The 20,858-nt window shown below is 39.5% G+C and overlaps 1 protein-coding gene across 7 annotated transcripts in view; it reads right to left on the bottom strand.

Annotated features, from left to right (window-relative positions):
- LOC121628256 (POU domain, class 2, transcription factor 2) overlaps window positions 1-20,858 on the bottom strand; it is a 108,336-nt gene that overhangs the window by 8,141 nt on the left and 79,337 nt on the right. For 5 of the 7 annotated variants that reach the window (XM_041967251.1, XM_041967250.1, XM_041967254.1 and 2 more), the window contains 10 exons: window positions 20,299-20,562; window positions 20,111-20,225; window positions 19,925-20,016; window positions 17,891-18,142; window positions 17,668-17,809; window positions 15,290-15,438; window positions 14,398-14,595; window positions 14,241-14,289; window positions 13,571-13,697; window positions 8,387-8,784 (listed from right to left, as the gene is read on the bottom strand). In XM_041967251.1, coding sequence (XP_041823185.1) covers window positions 8,448-8,784; window positions 13,571-13,697; window positions 14,241-14,289; window positions 14,398-14,595; window positions 15,290-15,438; window positions 17,668-17,809; window positions 17,891-18,142; window positions 19,925-20,016; window positions 20,111-20,225; window positions 20,299-20,562 — 1,725 coding nt within the window. In that variant the 3' untranslated portion in view covers window positions 8,387-8,447. Of the gene's footprint in view, window positions 1-2,965; window positions 3,400-8,386; window positions 8,785-13,570; window positions 13,698-14,240; window positions 14,290-14,397; window positions 14,596-15,289; window positions 15,439-17,667; window positions 17,810-17,890; window positions 18,143-19,924; window positions 20,017-20,110; window positions 20,226-20,298; window positions 20,563-20,858 lie in introns of those variants that run through there. The other 2 variants (XM_041967255.1, XM_041967256.1) reach the window with 2 other exon arrangements.

Raw genomic sequence — 20,858 nt, 5'->3', positions numbered from 1 at the left:
GTGAAGCTTGGAGGACACAGTGATATTGTTGATGCACCCTTAAAGCAGACAGGACTACGTCTTATTTCTCCCAGTCCCAGCAGTGCATATTTTCAGAAGACAACCAAAAGCGTAATCACTGGTACATGTTATTAACTAAAAGCAGCACACACTCTCCATGGCAACTTAGACACGCACACACCATCTCAGGCAGGTGTCGCACCGTGTTGCTAGCTGTTACACTACAATAAACCAAAGTAGAATAATAATCACTGACAAAAAGAACGTAAATGTTTCTGCTTGACGAAAATATTTTTCATAAAATGTACTTTGCTGGTCTGACGAGTCTCCATTTTAGCTCCACATTCAGATGCAAGGCTCAGAATCTGCTGGAAACATCATGAAAACATGGATCCATCCTGCCTTGTGGCCTGGTTTAACCAGCACAGCCTACCTGAGTGTTGCGGACCATGTCCATCCCTTTATGACCACAGTGGAGCATCTTCTGATGCTACTTCCAGCAGGATAATGCACCATGTCACAAAGCTCAGATCATCTCCACCTGCTTTCTAGAACATGATGATGAGTTCACTGGACTCCAACGGCCTCCACAGCCACCAGATCTCAGTCCAGTAGAGCAGCTTTGGGATGTGGTGGAACGGGAGATTCTCATCATGGATGCAGCCGACAAACCTGCAGCAACTGTGTGACGCTGTCATGTTAATATGGAGAAAACTTCTGAGGAAGGTTTCCTTCACCTTGTTGGAGCCATGACACAAGAATTAAGGCAGTTTTGAAGGGAAACGGGTCCAACCCGGTACTAGGAAGAAATAGCTAATGTCAAATCTGAATTTAATAAAGAAAAATAAACACGAAGGAACAGGAGATGACTTTGGTCTAAATTCGCACTTTATTTCTAACACTTACAGGTTTGTTTTGTCCCCATTTCCCTGCCCACCCACCCCCAAAAACAACAGGCACACAGATAGCGATGAGTTAAGGGACAGTAGAGAACAGTTTCAAACCCAAACGTTTTCATCTGGATCAGGTTTCAGAATCAACTCAGACAGAGAGCCTTGAGGTAAAAAATAAACAGCATATCATAAGCATACCTTAAAACAGAACCCCAAAGAACCCCCACCCCCAAAAGAAAACCAGATACGTAAGTTGATCACCACCATCATCACCATCATCATTAGGCTATATTAAAGAACACTTTTGGAGTTTACATCATAAAATCGTCAGGGTTACAATGCGGAGAAAATCAAAGTGAGAACATACAGTGGAGCTCTTTGGTTTTCACGGTTGAGTTTTTTTTTTTTTTTTTAAGCAGTAAAATCTATCTTTGTTGTCCTCTTAACCTTTGGATTTAAGCTGCATTGTAGAAAAAATAGAAAGGAAAATGTTTCTTTTAGCTTCCTTCTTCATAAATCAACAATAACACGGGGCAAATAAAACAGACTGAAGTCTTTCTCTAATTTATTCTTACTCTGTGTGGTATATTTTTTTTCTTTTTAAGGCCAAAAAAAGGAAATTAATTTATATTTCATGGTGACTTGAGCAGTGTAGTAAAATAAACATTCACAGCCACAGAAGAACTACAGTAGAAAACTGCCAATGCCTGAAGTGCTGGTTTTATCTGACAGAACATCAGGCGCCGGACATCCTTAAATTCATCACTTACAAGAATCCTGAATGTTTATTTACACATGGAATGACTGAGCGTGTGTGTTGTGTTTGTAGTGGATTCTCACGGTGGTGGTTTTAACTTTGGTATCATTCTCGGTCCACCACAGATGAGTCCAACTACACAGGCACACATACAGCTGTGCTGCCGTGGGAACAAAACCAACACAAATCGTAAAAAATAGAAAGATGTGATAAGTTTGGTTTGACATCTGCTCAGGATTTAAGCTCCACAGTGGACTTTTAATGCCTCTGAGAGGTGAGCGGCACTCTGCAAGTCTCAACCTGGAGTGACACACCCTCCTCCCTATGAAACAGCCTGATCCTCAGCACCCCGCCGAACGTGGTCGCGTGTCGTGTCGGTTAAAGCCATCAAAACAACCGGTAAACGAAAATCTTTTGTTTCCTTTATCAGACTATCCCTCGCTCCTGAGTTCAGTCACATCTTTTTAAAATGATTTTTCATCGTTAAAGCTTGAACGTCTATTTGGTTTGTCATCAGAGTATCAGAGGTATGTGTTCGAGCCCTCGTCCCGCGATGGGATGGAGGGAGTCAGAAAGCTTTACAGAGAGAGGAGGAGGAGGAGGAAGGAGAAGTGGACGGAGGACATTAAATCAAATTCAAAGGGTGAAAACTGGGAAGGCATGTATTAGCTTGCCAGGTTTGCTTGTGAAACGATGTGCAATCAAATGATTAATTCTCTGCAACAGGTTACAATAATTTAAATAAAAAATATTTTTGGTGAAGACTTTATTAGCCATTTTATGCTCATTGAGGAGTTCATATTTTTAAAAATCTGGTGAAGTAGATTTATTTGCTTTAGCATTACAGCAGCTAAAACAGTCCAGTTCAGCTCCCTTTAAAGCTTCTAACCAGTGTGAGGCAGCTGCTTATTCATGGGGTCGGGACAAACTATGAATTCCTCCAAAGCACTTTTTCCAGATCTAATCAGAAAATAAATAAAAAAGTCACGAGTTAAATAAACAAGGTAGCAGATGCATATTTACGGGAGTAAATACTTCACATTCTTACATGTTTATTACGCAATATCAGGTAAAAAATTTCATTTTCTCTTTTCAGTTAAAATTTTCTCCAAATATAAGATAAAGGAAAAAAAAAAAAAAATAATAGAACAAAAATCCCAAATTTTAATCCATAACATGTTGATTTAATCAGCTGAAATCAAATCATATTATTGGACGTTTATTAGAAACCTAATTTAGATATTTAATTACTTTAATTATTGTCACATTAAATGTGTAAACATAAATACTTTAGTGTGTTTTTTGTTCCATGGAGGCTAAATTCCACACATATTAGTTCAGCTCACCTATGTGTTTAATTTATAAAAATAACTGTACGACGCCCACAGTTTAAATTATTGGACAAAAGAATTTCTTTTCTCCTTTTTTGTAGCTTTTAGAGTTAAACAGATGTTATGGTGGCTGCTACTTTTAGGCCTTTAGGCAGCCATGATGGGGACATTTTTAAGGGAAGCTTAAAACTTTAGATCTTTTGCATGAACAAAAAGTTAAATAAAAGGTTGAAAGTGAGGCAAGAAGCCCCAAAATGAGGTTTGTGTGATGTTTGATTAAACATGAAAACGTTCCTCCGTCACAGTTTCTCTCCTCTTTCTCTCCGTCTCTCTATCAGGTTACAGCAGTCAGGGTTTGGTTTTGCTTTGAAACATTCTTTTGGCATCACCTCTGCAAGTACAAGCCTCACAACAACCCCTGAAAAACAAGTACAAAGATCAAGAAAGACTTAAATAGAATCCAATAAATACATAAATAATTAATAAATAAATAAAAGTGAGAGACAAAGAGGTTCATAAAATACACACAAATTTTCCCACACCCTCCCCTCCAAAAAAGCACGCACCGCCCTCATACAATAAATACGTTTTTCCCCCAACAAAGAGTCCGTGAGAGATAAGAAGTTTTAAAGCTTTTGATTCTTAAATCGTCGCTTCGGTCTTGGTGAAAGGATAAAAGTCTCAGCCAGGTGAACATTGGTTGTTTCCTCCTACAAAATCTAGAAGAACTAAAGCTTACATTTCCTCTAAAAGTGGACGTTAACAGCCTTTAGTCTGTCTCAGATGTTTGTGCCCCCTCCCCCCCCCACATCATCATCATCATCATCATCATCACTGGTTGCCTTCATTTAAATTAAAACTTGTTGCTTGTTTCCATGTTTTCCAATTGCAGTGATAAGTACTGAAAAGGGCTTCAGTGCACCGTTAAACCTGTTAAAACTGGACATGTTTTTCTCTTTGCAGTTTCATCTGTGTTCAGTTAGAAAGAATTGCTGAAAATTAGGGAATAATGTAATAATCTGTTCTGGGAAACTGTTCTGGAGGGCATCTCTGGTCTAAACAAGAAACAAAAATATATTTTTATTTAGATATTTTCTATTTTTACTGCTTTGGCATCAACATTAGTTACGTTAACCAGGAAATTGATCATAAATTAAACAAAATCTGTCCAAATGTTCAAATTAAGCGTCCAACCAAGTTTCACCACGTGTAACAGAAATGTTTGTCTGCATCTCGAAAACGTATTACCGTGATTATCTGTGGCCTAAAATCATGAAATGTATTGATAAGACTCTCCATCTACAACTCCATGGCTTGTGTGTTTATGCAGTCAATAACCATGTAGTTACAAAGAAAATCAGCCTTTAGTGGTCAAGCAAGAAACCGCATGTTAAGAGTAAAGATGCTGCCCTTTGACATGATTCTGACTGTGTAAAAAGTGTCATTTAGTCCCAAATCATGATTATTTATTTTTTTTTATTATAACAATGTAATTTTGATTTCCAACCTGAATGAAAAATTTTCAGGATGTCAAACATGTCACAAGGTTTGAAAACGCTGTCTGTAATCGAATCCCCCCCAAGTCAGAAGAAAGGACCTTCGGTCTGCTGCTGCCTGCAGGGTCAGCCTAGACCAGCGCTCTTTTTTAAACCACGACTTATAGTTTGAGAACAACTGGTCTAGAGCAGCCTTTCCCAAACTGGGGGATCATTTCAGGGGTTGCCAGTTAATTTAAAAAAAAAAAAAAAAACCTAACAAAAAAAGCCTTAATTTATCAAATTAAATTAGGGTTTTTATTAGGGCTATCAAAGTTAACGGGTTAATGGAAAGAGATTAATCATGTCATATTAAAAATCCCAACGTGGCAACGTGAGAAGCTTGTTTCAGGCATATAGGTGCTTTGTTACAGAGATGAAAACCACTTTATCCCAGTAATTTAAGAAGTTCCTGCAATTTTTAGCCTTATATTAAGGATTTTCATCATAGGGTGTCCAGAAACAAAGTTATTAGGATGCTATTTTAATAATCCGAATCTCAGTAAGAGAAGCTCATTTTCATCTCATAGGTGCCAACGCAAAAACATACGGCGACAGGGACTGCAGACATCTTCAAGTATGGAGACGATTATAGATATTAGCTCGTCTATCAGACTGAGATCAATCAGATCAGATTCCAGCTGACATGTTTACATAGACGCTGGATAAACTGATCCAATCAGCTGTTTACATGATGAAGATGTTCAATATGATCCTAACACTTATGACATGCAAAATACGGACTAATTCAGAAGAAGATTTCATCAAATTTGATCAAATATCTGTGTGAACAACTTGTTTTGGGCCTTTTGGCCTTCAAGCTGCTCAATAAGGCTCGACTCAGAGTTTCCAATAAAATGTACCCGCTACAGTCCAGTGCTGCACTGCTGCCGGTCAAAGTAAGTCTGAAAGTCATCAAGAAAGAAGACATAAGAAAGAACAAGGTTTCAACCATCCCTCTCGATTGGATTAAAACTTCTATCCGATCAAGGCCGACTGGATCAGCTGACGTTCAATCGGATCAACAGAGCTCCATGTAAACGCAGACGCTGAATGGACAAACGGAGCTATTATAAGTCCTGCCGTGAGCTTGGGTTGTTGTTTTTAAATTCTACTTTAAAATGAATTAAATGATTAAATAAATAAATAAGTAAATGTTTGCATTTCACGGTTGAGTTGATTTTTTTTGAGTTTCTACAGGATATGATCGGAATACCAGTGTGATTGGAAAACTCTGGAAACAAGGTTTAGTTAAAAGGGTTGAAGTTTTAGTCAAAAATAATCCTCATGATTCTAACAGATGTATGTGTTACAGTTTAAACATGCACGCACGCACTAACATACACACACACACGCACGCACACACACACACACACACACACACACACACACACACACACAGCTTGTGCATCGGTTTGGTTGTTCTATTTGGTTTGGTTGTGTATCTAAAAAGTTTTGCTTTTGGTTTTCAGTTTTGGCTTTTTCACATGGAACATTCTGGATGAACTGAAAAGCTTTACATACATACATACATACATATATATATATATATATATATATATATATATATATGTATGTATAGAAGCTAAATTTTCACAGTTATTTTCAAAATTATAAAAAAAAAAAAAAAACCTGAAGCCCAACTGAAGAGACAAGATATGAAAACAGGCACCACATCGCTGACCCCCCCCCCCCCCCCCCCCCCCCCACTTCTTTCTCCTTTCAACACCTTAATAAGTAAAAAGCAAGAAGACAAATCCAAACATCGGGAACAGACACACTATGGAAAGCAAAGAAAAGTAAAATATATATATTCTCGAAGCGAGTTTGTTGAGGTTATTCCTTATTTTATCCGTCCAGGAAAAGAAAGCGAGAACAAAGCCGAGGTGGTCGGCAGAGGGAGGGAGGGGGCTATTCTGTCTGTCACTACGAGAACAGCAATCACAGTTAAAGACGGACAAACAGACGGGGCTCACTCACCCCTTTTCTCCCCCATCCTCCCCCCTTGTTGGTTGTATTTGGTTTCGTTAGTTCAGTCACTCATACATAACTAGTAGCAGTAGAAGTAGCTTTTGGTTTTAGGTTTACTTTTTGGTTTTGTTTTGTTTTTTTTGGTCCGCTGCTTCAAGCGCACCTCTTCCTCCTCCTTTTCCTTCTTCCCCTTTTCTTCCTCATGCTTTCTCCCTGCAGCTTTTCAAACCTTTGGCTCCTCTGTTGCTGACCGCTTCTCCTCATCCTCCTCTTCTTCTCCTTGTTTTTCTTTTGGCCCTTTGATCTGATCTTTGGAGACAAAGGAGAGGGGCAGATGGGAGGGAGGTAGGGAGGGATGGAGGGCAGGGTTTTGGGGGCAGTAAGGGGAACGCCGGTGTTTCACCTCTTTCTTTTGTTCCTTTTTTTGGTTTTGTTCTTTCTTATGCTTGTAGTATATGCATGTGTGTGTGTGTGTATGTGTGTTTTCCCTTTGACACTGCTGAGGTTTTGTCTGTACACTCGTCTCCGGGGCGAATCCGGAGACAACGCTGCCAGAGGCGATGCTTTGGTATCCAAGAGTGACTGTCTGGTGGTAGATGAGCAGTCTTGAGGATGATGATGACGATAGTATGGGTGTGTATGGGGTGATGAGAAATCAAAGAACGCAAATAATGTAAAAATAATTCCCAGGACAATTTGTCCACATCTGCCTGTGGTGTAAGTAAATCATCTTTGAAGGCTGCTGCGTGTGTATACTTTGGTTTGAGCAAACAATAAGATGATAATGATGATAAAAAAAAAAAAACAAAAACAAAAAACAGATAACCCCAAAAACTCTCTGTGGATAATTTAAACTGACAATGTAGATTTAACCCACATTTTGAATTGCTTTGCAACCTAGAATGTTTTAATGAATATAAAAATGCAGAGGAAATTATAGGAAAACCTTTAAAAGGTAATTATGCACTACAGTTTATGTGGTCGGGTATTCTAGCTGACGCATTTGGTCATTCTGGTGGTAAACCTCACCCATCGCTTCCTCCAGGCTCATTAAAACTAACAGTATCTGTTGGGATGTGAGGTCAGCTGATCGCTGTAAAGCTGTAAAGAGAGGTAGGTAGATATCCTGCATGTGAGATCAGCTGTCAAACATAAAGAGATGTGGGTATAAAATAATAGAAAAATAGATGTTTTGTTAATCTACAACTAAAAATGGAAAAATAAATACCGAGTAAGATGGAAAATGTTTGGTATGAAACAGAATGAAGTTCTATCCTGATCCTGGATAGATCAGGATGCAAAAGTCTTTTTGAACTAAAGCTTTTCTCTCCGTTTGTTGTTTTTTTTTTGTCTCTTTTTTTTGGTTTTCAGTTTTTGGTATTTGGAGATTTTGGTATGTTTCTCTTTGAGCATATTTTCTTTTTGGTTGGCACCATGAAACTCTGTGGGCTTGTTGAACAAGTCTTGTTTTTGCCTCCCATTCCTCACACGCAGTTTCAGTTCTCATCCCTGCCCTCATCGAGCTGTTTTTTTTTTTTTTTTCTTCCCCCAGATTTTAAAAAGTGTGGTGGTCATTTCCCCGATGCAGAGCAATAACACTTCTCAGTGCCTCCTCTCCAGCTGTAGATCATTATTTGGTTTCAAATTTCCCCCCTTCGTTCTGCAGTTCTCTCTATTCTCTCCATCTCTCTCTGTGCTTCCTCCCTTCATCCGTCTGTATATATTTTTGGCATCAGAAGACTTCAGCGGGGAGACAGGCAGAGAGAGACGACGCCAGAGATGGATCAGACAGAGAGATGGCTTTGGTTGAAAGGCGAGGTTGTAGATTTGATTTTTAAAGCTCGTTTAACGCTCTGCTTCCTCCTCTTCCTCCTCCTCGTCCTGCTCTAATTGGATACTTTGGCTGTCAGTCAGAGATCACTCGGCCATTGCCCCTCCCAAAGGGGGCGGTGAGGCCTCGCTAAAGGAACAGAAAGAGGCGGGGCTTGAGCATGGGGATGCAGACTCCTCTGGGCATGAAGTTGGGCTCATAAGGTTGCCGGTGCCGGTGGATGGAGACTGGCAGAAGGAGAGCCTCGGGCCGCACCCACTGCTGCTGCTGACCAGACCCATGGCAGGGGGCGTGGAGGTTGTTGCCATGGAGCCGGTCACCATGGGGAGGAGGCCAGGGCGATTGAGGAAGAGAGAGGGGCGAAGGGAGGAGGGGACAGCTGGACCTCCAGGTCCGCCCAGGAGCATGTGACCCGGTGTCCCCTCGAGTCCGGAGATGGGCAGCTGACCACTGCTGGCAGCCAGCACTGGGGGAGGAGGAAGAGAGGGTGATGGAGGAAGGACGAGAATGTGGTGAAGGGCAAGGAGACAAATGTTTAAGAAGGAAGAATGAATGATGGAAGGAAATAAGGAGAGAAGTAACAGGAAGTCAGTGATCACAAACAAGGAAAACGTTTCAACCATAGAAAGTGCAGTAAAGAGAGCTGCTAACAATTTGACTAGGACAAACATTAACTAAGATCTTATCATCTAAATGGTTCAAACACCCAATTCATCCAATTCAAAACAAATCTGATCAACTTCAAAGCACGCACACAAAACAAAATATATCTGTATGAATCATATTTCCAGAAAATATGGTTAGTTTTCCAAAGTGAAACACATTTTATCTTCAATTAGTTCATTCAACATATTAACTCACCAACGTCATTATCTTTAGAAAATAGAGACTGATCTAAAATTTCATGCAGCAGCATTTCAAATTTCAGAAAGTAGAAAAGGACGACAGAGAAGAGATTGACTTGTGACTGGTGAGGGTGCCAGGATTGGGTATAAAAGGAGCATCCACCAAAGCACTAGTGTTTTCAATCAAGGATGAGTCATTGCTCAAGATTTTTATTGTTTTTTTTCCCAAACTCCATCAGAGAATTATCAGTTACTTAAAAATATATATATTTTCTTAAGGCAAGTTTGCACAGAGCTTTGGTCTTTCAACATCTACAGAGCAGGATATAAATTTCACTGGGTAAAGGACAATGACAGAAACTGTGACGCCATTATAATCAAGTTAGTCACACGAGCTCTGGAGTGCCATAGAAACTTATTAAGAGTTTTCTGGACACCATCTCATCTTAGATGGACAGAAAGACAGTGGACACATGTTCTGTGGTCAGTTGAGTCCACATTTTAGCTGCTTTAGAGAAAAAAATGGGGAAGCATCAGTGTCCATTGCATGGAGAACTTCATCTGAGTGAAGGTACCATTGCTGCAGAGGTGGATGTTGGCATTTTGAAGAGACATACGCTACCAAGAAGGTGACGTCTTTTTCCAGAATGTCCATGGTTTTCTCTGAACGATGATGCCAGACTTTTACCAGCGTTGCTTCGTTCTACAGAGTGTTGCTGCATTAAATTTTAAATTAATTTTGGACATGTGTCTGTGAAATAAATTAAGAAATTACAAGCTAAATGGTCTTGGATTTTGGAAAAATTTCCATTTTTTTCTGGAAATGTAGAGTGCAAACATGCTAGTAGTTTTTGTAAACTGACCCTTTGCTATTGTTTACATTTATTAATTGATGGATATTGATCTTAATGGATGAAAAGGATGATGATGGATATTGATTACTATGTATGGAAATGCATGAGGTGTGAAATAAAAGAATTCCTGTCTCCTCTTTCCCGTTAATCTAATTGGACACACTTTTAAACCAAAAACAAGACTTCTGATAAAGCATTTAGTTGCCTAAAAATGCTTATTTAAAAAATAAGGTGTGTTTCTCTTCATAACAAAGCACCGAGATGACATCCCATCACTTTTCTGCCATATGACTGCAGCAAGCAGATTAAGATTCCCATTGAGCTGAACCTGCCAACTTCTGGATTCCTGAGTCGTAGGGAACAATGTTATCCACTACAGCTCCATGAGTGTAAACATTTGTAGCATGTTTGCCCCCCTCTGGGGCCAAACCTGCAACGTTCACCTGTCAACACTTAATTTCTACCCCGTCTTTTCATTGAGGCTCATCTTTCATCCCTCCTTCAGCCTAAAACTCTGTCAGAGCTGGCAGTGCCAGAGCTGCAGTTTCCATAAGAGACTGCATCCTTCTCATCAACACATGGCCTGAAGGACGCCGGCCCTGAATGACGCCGAACAGAGCGTGAGAAAAAGATGTGAAGTGGAGCTATAGGCAGACGGTGCACGTGACGGATTCAAAGCGGAGCTTATTTGTGATGCTTAATTGATTTGGCAGCAGATTTTCAAAAAGGGGAATTTTGAGTGAAAACTAGTTATTTAGCCACCGGGTCTTGATATTGTGAGGAGGGAATTGTGTCCGTTTGACTGTTTGCTGTAAGCTGACTTGGCCTCCTAAGCTTTGCCATAAGGGCCCCTTGTTACCTGTGATAATAGCAGCCCATTGTATGGGAATGAAATTGAATCTTTCACCATACTGAGCGATTCAAAAAGTTTGTGCTGAGGAGGAGGAGTGTGGCTGGCTTGCTGCTGGCTACTGTCCTCTGAGGCTTTGCACAGAAATTCATTTTGGACAGAGTGGATGAAGGGTGAAATAGAAAGTGGTCTTTAGAAATGGAGACTCATGAGGACTTGCTGGGGCGATGGGGGGTAGAGGTGAGGGATCTAGAGCAGGGGTGGGGGCAGGCTGCATGCACGCACATGCACTCATGCACACACACCTTGCATGGTAGCCAGGGGATTACTGCCAATGAGGGCCTGGTTCATTCCTGTGCTTACTCCCATCATTGTGTTCCTGAAATGTGGATGGACCGCAAATTCACACATGGACACACACACACACACACACGCGAAAACATTCACACATGTAGAGAAACATTTTGCAAGTTAAATCATCTAAATCCAGCAATGTTAAGCAAGAGGTTTGCTGCTATAATCTAAATGTCAGCATTCATATTCTCTGCTAGCTAAAGGCTGCATATTGTAATGTTTGTGCACATCACAGTGGTGTGCAACAGCATCTAAAAACCAAAGACTCATGGACATCATGCCACCTAAATATGTGTGTCAGGTTAAAGTTGTTTCCAAAAGTCTCTCGAATACAGTGGATTATTAGATGTGAGGAAGTTTAACTTTTAACTTCAACAAAAAGAAAATGTGGTAGAGAAGTCGCTTTGGGGCAAATTTACAAATAAATTTATAAATAAGAATAAGAATAAAGAAACCTTTTTTAGTCCCTCAGTGGGGAAGCTGATTTTTTTTTCTGGTGCAACATCTAATTGTAAAAATGACTCATGGTATTTCCGGAGGAGTAAACAGTGACACAGCGATCTTTGAGCCTATCCCTGTTGCATAAGTGAGAGTACAAATTCCAGAAATATTTCAATTTTTAAAGTTTGAACATTTCACTCCTGATTGTCTTTATTATTTACTGCTGGGAAAAAAAAACCCTCTTAAATTCAGAGGCTGAAGTGGCTGCATGGAGGATCCACAGGTTTGTGCAAAACCAGCAGGACGATGACGTTTATGAAGCAAGAGGTTTATGTTCTACATTATAGCCACATTACTGCACACTAGTAACACTTACACCAAATTTTTTGCAGCATTTCATTATTCTTTCAAACTTTATTTATTAATTTATTCTTTATTTTAATTCACACCCTATATGGTGTAACTGGGGTGTCAGCACCTAGATGTTGTCCAAGAGAGCGGATCGATATGTTGCTATGAAGTGATGAGCAGGCCATGAGACAGCAACAGGTTTATATTTTCATTAGAACTAGGCAACTATTAAAAGTTTAATCACGATTAACTGAGTACAGCAAGCTTCCATTTTAAATGTTAAAGGTGAATAAGGTTCAGTAGCTTTTGGTTTGGAATCACTGTATTCCCTTTAAACAGTAGCAGTTAAAATACTCTTTCTTATAAATGTCAGCTTAAACACTGATTTAATAAAAATCAAATATAAATGAGAAAAAAGATGAAAATGTCCGGATTAATTTATTGAAAGGAGTTTAAGGGAAAGTCCATTTTAAAGACTTTTAAAAAGTTAAACCCTTAAAACAAAAAGAAATGCTGCAAAAAGAGAGAATTTATAGGTTTGACACTTTCTGTAGTAATTTGGTAAAGATTCAGTTTAACTGGAGGAGGAAGAGACCTCAGCAGGACTTGGTTCATGTAAAGATGGTTTAACCTGAAAGCTCTTACTGGCTGAGACGCCTGATGACGCCCATCCCAAGCCAGACCCCCCCTTTAGATTAGATTTTTATTCCTAAATTTTCTGCAGTAACAGCTGCGTTTAGACATCCAGGGACCAGCTGCAGTGATTACTGGCTGAATAAAGACGGTTTTCCTTGTTATTGTTATTTTGAAACATGCTATATTTAACCCTTGACACTGCTGTTGCTAATTTGCAACAATCCCTTTTGACTTTTATTTATTTCTTTTTATCAAACTGATTTATTTTATTTATCCATTTGCTTTCACTCATTCTTATTTATGTATTTATTATTTTATTATTTTTCTATTTTTATTTTTGTAATTTTTTTCTTGATTTTTATCTCTGTATTTACTTTGCTTTTATCTATTTGTAAATAAATTCAGACATTAAAGGGTTAAATTAATCTTTTAGAGTTTTATGTAGCAAAACTGAATGAGTCAAAAATTGTGCAAAACAAATTCATTAATTTTCACATCATCTTCTTTTCCCCCCCTAAATTAAAAAATAGCTTTGTTCGGCCTCTAAAACATCACTAATGGCTTCTTAAACATGTTTGTATTGCATGTAATAGTATGCATCACCAGAAACATGTTATGAATACTTATTACTCATTGCTGTGATCTACCCATCCATGTTGCTATGGTTACTCCCTCCTCAGCTCTGGCCTCTGTGCACCAGGATGGGGATGCAACCATAAACTCTGTTTACTACGTTTGTTTAGAAGGAGATTATTTCTAACAGAGAATAATTTTATATAAAAATTCCCCACCGCAGGTTTAGTTTTATGTCAATTTCATCTAGCTTCATCTGAAGAAAAAAACTTTTAAAGGAAAGATAGAGTTTTGGAGAACACACATTGCTGTTAGCGTATCTGGTTTTGTACCGTTACCGACACTCACCCAGTGTTGAGGCCAGCGGTCCCGAGGGTGGGAGGAGCTTGGCTGCTTGTGCTATGAGGAGGCGGAGTCACAGAAGAGGAGCTGACTGGAGTCATGGTGCAGGAAACTGAAGGTGACAAACTGGCGCCTGAGATGGAAGAAAGAGGAAGATGATGCCAGCGGGTTGGATGTCATCGTACTTAACAGCTACACTGTCATGACTAAGCAAACTCTCCGCTGCTACTCTTCATCAGCACTTTTTCAGCATCTCCTTTCAACTTCAGACTGCTGAGGGTTTTGAGGCTGAAAAGTGTTAACCTGGACTCCACGGGCCTATAAATTTCCAGCTGTGTTTGTTACCTGTCAGGTCATTTGTCATATCTGTGACACCTGGGATGACTCACGCTGCAGCCAAGGTCTATAAATCATGAGTCATGGAGGTAAACAACTCAAGATGGAAGCAGAGCCTCCATGTTGTTGTCAACAAAACATCATTGTTTTATATTTCTGTCTTTCTTTTGCTGAAATCATTTTTAAGTGATGATTCTTCAGTGTTTCATCAAGTCAGAAAAAACTGTGACAACACAGACATACCAGCTTCCTCCAAATAATGTCAGGACCAGTTTAATCTTCCTGTTACCGACCTTTGGGTTCAAAAACACAACTGAGAAGCAAAGTAATTACAGCTCACCTGTTGTGCTGAGGCTGGTGGTGACCTGGGACAGACCCTGACTCGATATCTGGAGATAGAGAAAAAAATTCATCTGGCCGTCAAACAAATATCAGCTCGTCTTCGAAGTCACACAATTAAAAGTGGTAAGGGTCAGTGTGTCAGTGGAGGGGCGTACCATGTGCGGGCTGTAGCAGGGGGCTTTGTGCGTCACCACGGGTGAAGTCTGACTGGGAAGAGGGGGGGTGGTGCTGCTGGACGGGTTGATGCGCTTTTCCTTCTGCCTGCGGTTGCAGAACCAAACGCGAATCACCTCCTTCTCCATGTTGAGCTGCTCCGCCATCAGCAGGATCTCCTCCGACGTCGGCTTCTGGTTCTGAGGAGGAAAACAACTCACATGAAGGAGCCCTGACGCTGTCAGCTAAGATTAAAAATGTATATTTACATACAAAAATTTTGTTAAAAACGTATCGGAGTTATAAAATTAGAATTTATTTATTTACATTTATATCCATTTACACATTAATACAAAAGAAAATTAATAATTTGAAAATAAAATAGATTATTTAATGAAAAGGTAAATAAATAAAAATAACAAGTTGTATTTTATCAATGAATTAACTCCATGTTCAACAATTATAATAAAAATTTCTATTTAATTTTAATTTGGCCTTATTAAAAAATAAAATTCTTGCATTTTAAAATAGTTTTTATAAGGTACTTAATAAAGAAAAGTAAATAAATTAAGATATTAATGATGAATTTGATGAATTACCTCCCTTTATTTATTTTATTATAATTGAATATTTTTTGGCCTTAACGAATATTCAATAGGTTATATATAAATTTTTTTTTTTTTTATTAAAAAAAAAAAACAACTCCAAACCACTGACATCTTCTCATTCTAACTTTTATTAATTTACCAGAAAATGAATTTGAAAGTTTCAGTATTTTTAATGATGCAAAGAGATCCAGGGTGATGCCTGTTAGAAGTTTTTTTTTTTTTTTAATTTCATGTCTATGTTTAGTCCTTTTGTCTCTCTAACACACATGTTGGGTCGGTCCTGTACCGTGTTGAAGTTGCGCTCCAGGATCACTCGAACGTTGGTCTCGATGCTGGTCCGTTTCTTCCGGCGGCGTCCGGGTAGACCCTCGATGCCCAACAAGGGGGAGGAGATGGAGGAGGGGCTAGGCAGCATGCTGTCGACAGCCATGGTTTCTGGAGGAGAGGCGGAAGAGGAGGATGGGAGAAAAGATGCAGATGTTTGGAGAAGCAAAGAAAGGCATGAAAAGTGGATCAGGTTAGCTTAAAGATTCAGAGGTTCAGCTGCAACTCCGTCAGGGCGTGGAGGAAAATGATCAAAAATTTTAAAATTTTAATTTAGTAAACAATAGTTTTTTCCCATTAGAAAAATAAACAGATCTGAACTTCTCCGCTTAAGCTGCTGCCCCAGCGACCTGACCTCGGAGAAGTGGTAGAAAATGGATGGATGGAATAAATGAGACAATCAAGTTTTATAGAATACCTGGAGATCTTTATATTTTACTTACAAGATTTTAAATATCTCTTATTACAACCTCATCAATCCAAAAATAATCTCCAGTTTTCTCAACAGGAAAAATCCATTTAAAATATGTTTTAGGAAAAACATTTTTCTGTAACTGAAAGACAAAGTTGGGAGCATGTGACAACTACTGGAGTGGACATTTACAGATACAGAACAAATTTAAAGGATAAAAAAACATAATTAACTATAATAACATTTGAACATAATATATGGCAATATAAAACAAGCCTGATTGTTTTCTTACTTCTTCAGAAATACTTTTCAGAACTTTTATGACCAAATATGAGAATCATGTCTTTGATTTAAGATATGCAAATGCTGATAAACAATTATTGGAATAAATGTAGTCACATGAACACCAAAAAGGGTATTTTTGGAAACTTTTTTCCAGTTATTTATATGTTGTGGATGTTTATTTTTTATTTCATAATAAAGTTCCTCTGGATGCTGCTAATTTAACTGTCAGGTCCTCCAGTTGAGAACAGATGATGGCAAAATTTGGCCAAATGTCCATTTTGGAGATTTTTTAAAATAACATTTCTATAACATTTTTATAACATATCCGATGTTGTTTGGCTTCAGTTTATCAGATTTGGCCATTGCAGAGTTAATGTTCACATATTGTTCTATATATAGTATAATTCATAGAGGTTTAGAGCTGCAGCTGCATCATTTTAAAGAGAAATTCGTCTTCATCCTGAAAGTTTTTTTTTCTTGTTTTTTAGGCAAGCCTGAAACATTTTAAATTTGTGCTTTGTGCTTTTTTTTCCCTTCCCTTTACTAGTCCAAAAGTATTCACATAGAGCTTGTGGTTGCAGAGATATGTATTTGATGATCTTTCAAGTAAAGGCCTAAAAGAGGCACCTGGCTGAAATGGTTCTTACTTCTTGTTTGATTTCAACCTTTTTTTTAATAGGCCTTATCATAGAAAACCAACATGGCATAAAAACAAATTATAACATTTTTCCCTTTTTTCACTAGATATTCAGAGAAGTGAAACAAATGAACAAACATATTAACAATTAAAGAAAATACATAAAATTAAAGGGAAAGAAGAGAGACAGAATTTTCCTCCCTATTTTCTCTTTTCTTTCTTCAACAATGTCACAGTTCATAAAAAAGGGACAGTTTTCTAAATTAATCATAATCCTTGGTATTAATTCTTTCTCAACTTACACAGGATTAGTGCATGTATATTTTAACCCAAATACTCCCTCTTTCACACACATACAACCAGTTTGCATGAATACAATTTCTTCTTTATGCCATTGTTTATCCCATTATATGTTTCCCATTCTTAAAATGTTAAATAAATACATTCAAACCGAGGGAGATTACTGGTTGAATCATTTTCACAGACATGTCCATTAACCTGCTGCTGTCTCCTCCTCAGGGATTAACACAGATGAGGCAACTCAGCGCTGCATCCGTGTGTGTTTACACACAACAAGCCGCCATAGTGGAATCAGCTGAGTGATGACAGCGCTGTTTAGTGGCGAGCTCTGCAAAAACAGCTTCACCCATCTCTGCTTCTACCTCTCTCACCAGCTCTGAGGTGCATTAGTTGGAAAATTAACGTTGGTTCAGACTGTAGTTTCACACAAAACACAGATGCAATCAGATTTCTTATAAATCTGCTAACTAACAGATCAGAAGCCAGTTTTGACTACACCGACATGTAAATCCCATTCAAACGTGTTTCTTACAGGTTTAGAGGTCAAATTAGGCACTAATTTCATAATAATGTTTATAATGTGGTAAAATCCTGGCCTGTTATTCTGAACTTTTAAGTGCACCCCCTCCTGCAGATATCACTGCACCACTGGAGGTCAGCCTCATCCAGACATGTATACCTGCTCTGACAGGTGTCAGCGACTCACCTGCATCACTCAGCCACTTCTCCAGCAGCGGTTTCAGCTTGCACATGTTCTTAAAGCTCAAGTTTAGAGCTTCGAAGCGGGAGATGGTGGTTTGGCTGAAGTCGTTGCCATACAGTTTCCCCATAGCCACGCCCACATCGCCCTGATAAAGACAGATAGTCAGTGTCACACCACACAGATGAGCTCACACTTCAGTCAGGAAACACTCTTCAGCATCTTCTACCTGCGTGAATCCCAGCTTGATGCGACGTTGTTTGAACGTGCGAGCAAACTGCTCCAGCTCCTCCAGGTCGCTGGGCTCTTCGCTCATGTGAGCCGCTTGAGCGCCTGGATTCAGACCGGAGGTTAGAGAGGAGGCCATGGCGCTGCTGGATGCAGAGGTGGCTCCACCAGATGTAACACCAACACTGCTGCCTCCGCTGGCGCCTATAGAGCCGCCGCCGCCGCTGCTTCCAGCATCGTTGCTCTTCTCTCTCTGCAACATCAGGAAATGTACATGTGTGCTTTACTTAAGCAATTTTATGCTGAGCATGTGAGGCCCAAGAAATTAAATTAATCCACAAAAAAAGTGTTTCAAAGCCGTGACCCTGCAAGGTTTGAGGAAACCAGCTAATTGAGCTGATATAATGTGTGATATACGATGCTACACATCTGGTTGTGTTCACAGGATTTGACCACAAATCTATAAAGATGTTTGGATGTGTGAGGATGCATTCAGGCACAATGTTAGATAAAGGCTGAGGATATGAGATGAGCTGAATATTTAAGGACCAGAAACTGTGTCTATGGATTCAGGGAAATGTACCTTTTATTAAGCAGCTTCCTCTGAATGATAAGCAAACAGGCTGTTGCAGCAGATATCAGCTATTTGGTTAAAAATGAAGTAATCTGAGATGTAAAATGAAGTGTATTTTCTTGAGACTGGTTCCCTGCAGTCGATGAAGGCTGATTATGTCTGTCTGATCAGCTCTGTGGTTCAGTTAAGCTTCTCTATAAGTCCCACCCCTTTGTTCCCCACACAATTTACACTGTCCTCCATCATTAAACAGGGCATTATAGATATTATAATCTGCTTTTAATGTTCTACAAGTTAAATTTTTCAAACTTAAGTTAGTTTTGAATGCAGACAAAAACATTTTTCTAATCGTAAAACTCAGCCTTCAGATGTTAATGACATCTAACGGGAAGAAAATTGAGGCGGTTAATGAACGATACCTGTGAATCTGGTTGGATTAGTATCTTACTTTAAATATTGAAAACCTAGTGATTATTCTCAGTAGGAAGTTGAGCTTTTATTAGGCTTGTTTTTCACTACAAACTAGGATATATATATATATATATATATGCTCCAACTAAACTGGTACCACAGAACTTTAAGAGTTGTTACAAATCTCAGACATTTAACTGACTGTGTTTTCACTTTCTATGCAAGGTTTAGGATGTTTGGTACATTTTCACATACAGTCATACTGGGTCATTCTAGAAAACCAGCAGCATCTTTCAGATGATTCCCACCCGACAGCCTGTGTTGTAGCCTCTATCATGTAGCTCCAGCTTCATCAACGCTAAGTAACTTGGATAGTGAGGTCGTCTTTGAGCATCTTTATAGTTCATTTTCAGTTCCAATGTGAAAATCTTGATTCGGTCGATGTGTAGTCCATAAATACATTGACTGAAAACTAAATATGACATGTTTCTCTACATTATGCTAAAACTAATGTAGTGCTACCATATCACCAGCTAGCACTGCTATGTAGCTTAATGCTAACATCAGGTTAGCAGCCTTGCATAACATTAGTAGATGTATTTGCACAAAGACTAAAACTCTGCTAGAAATGTGCAGCCAAATGTTAATATTTTTAAAGGATGAATAAGTAGGAAACTACTAAAATTGACTTGAAACTGGTGTGGTGATACTGGTAATTCATGCATGTCTGGAAAATAAGTTTCTATCCTCGTCCTCATCCAGCGACCTGTCAGATCACCTCAGGTGACAACTACAGAGTCCTGTCAGATTTCAGGTGTGAACAAAGTCACCCATGTCCCCCTTCTAGCTTCACCCTGCAGGTATGGAAATCTTTTTTTTGGCCAAAAGGATGTGTTTTACACCAAGTCTGTGGCAACTTCTCTGTTTTTAATTTCTGTTTCATAATTTGGTTGACGCTACTTCTGCTGCCATCTTGTAAAAGAGGTTCTTAACTCAACTGGTTTGTATACCTGGTGAAATAAAGTTAAATTAACATAAGAGATTTCCCACCTGTGCTTGGAGTCCTATGCGAGTTGGGGATGTGAGTAGTCCCCCTGCACTCTGCTGAGGTAGCTGGATCAGATTTGGTGTCGAGAGCAATCCTGGAAAAGAAGAGTAATCGATTGGAATCAGCAACAAACTGATGAAGATAAAATGTACTCGGACTGTGATTATTGTCAGCGGTAGTTTCCTCACCCTGCTGCTGCTGCTGTGCCTGCGCTGGCTGAGACAGGAGGAACTGGGCCGGAGACTGGAGAGGATGACCCGGCATCAAGACCAGCTGCTGGAGCTGCAACAGTTGCTGGATGTCCTGCAACACAGACATGTTTCAGCCCACAGCAACTTAAAATAATAAGGTTGTGCTGATGAGGAGCTGGTCGCACCTGTGCTGTGAGCTGGATCGGCTGTGAGAGGGCCAGCTGTGGAGCTTGGATGGGCTGCTCCGGTTTGGTTGACTGCTGCTGGGATTGTGATGGGTTCTGTTGCTGCTGCTGTTGTTGCTGCTGCTGGTTGGCTTGTTGCTGCGCAGCGGCATGGGCGGCGTGAGCAGCATGGGCAGCGTTCGATTGTTGAACCGCCGCTGCCAAGAGCTGGGCCTGAGCCTGTTGGAGGAGCAGCTGCTGCTGAGCTGGGAGGAGAGCAGCGAGCTGGAAGGAGGAAGAGGGTAAGTAGAGAGTAATTACATAAATGTAAGTGCGATGAAGACAGGAAAAGCAAAAGAAAAAGCGAAGTATCAGCTTGGTGTTCCTAGAGCAGAGCTGTAAGTGTGTCAAGAAAGGAAAACCACCCACTTATCTTAAATTACAGGGGTTTTGCTCTGCAGTTAACTGTACTTTGGAGGATTTTACTACAGGGTGATGACTGTTTTACATTTTATGCATCCTGGATATTTTCTTATCTGTTTAGTTCAAGTGCTCAGGCAATATGTGCGACATTCAACTTT

The sequence above is a fragment of the Melanotaenia boesemani genome, chromosome 17 (genome assembly GCF_017639745.1).
Source record: "Melanotaenia boesemani isolate fMelBoe1 chromosome 17, fMelBoe1.pri, whole genome shotgun sequence".
Classification (NCBI taxonomy): domain Eukaryota; kingdom Metazoa; phylum Chordata; class Actinopteri; order Atheriniformes; family Melanotaeniidae; genus Melanotaenia; species Melanotaenia boesemani.
Note: the sequence above shows the minus strand (reverse complement) of the source record. Positions and strands in the feature narration are given on the sequence as shown.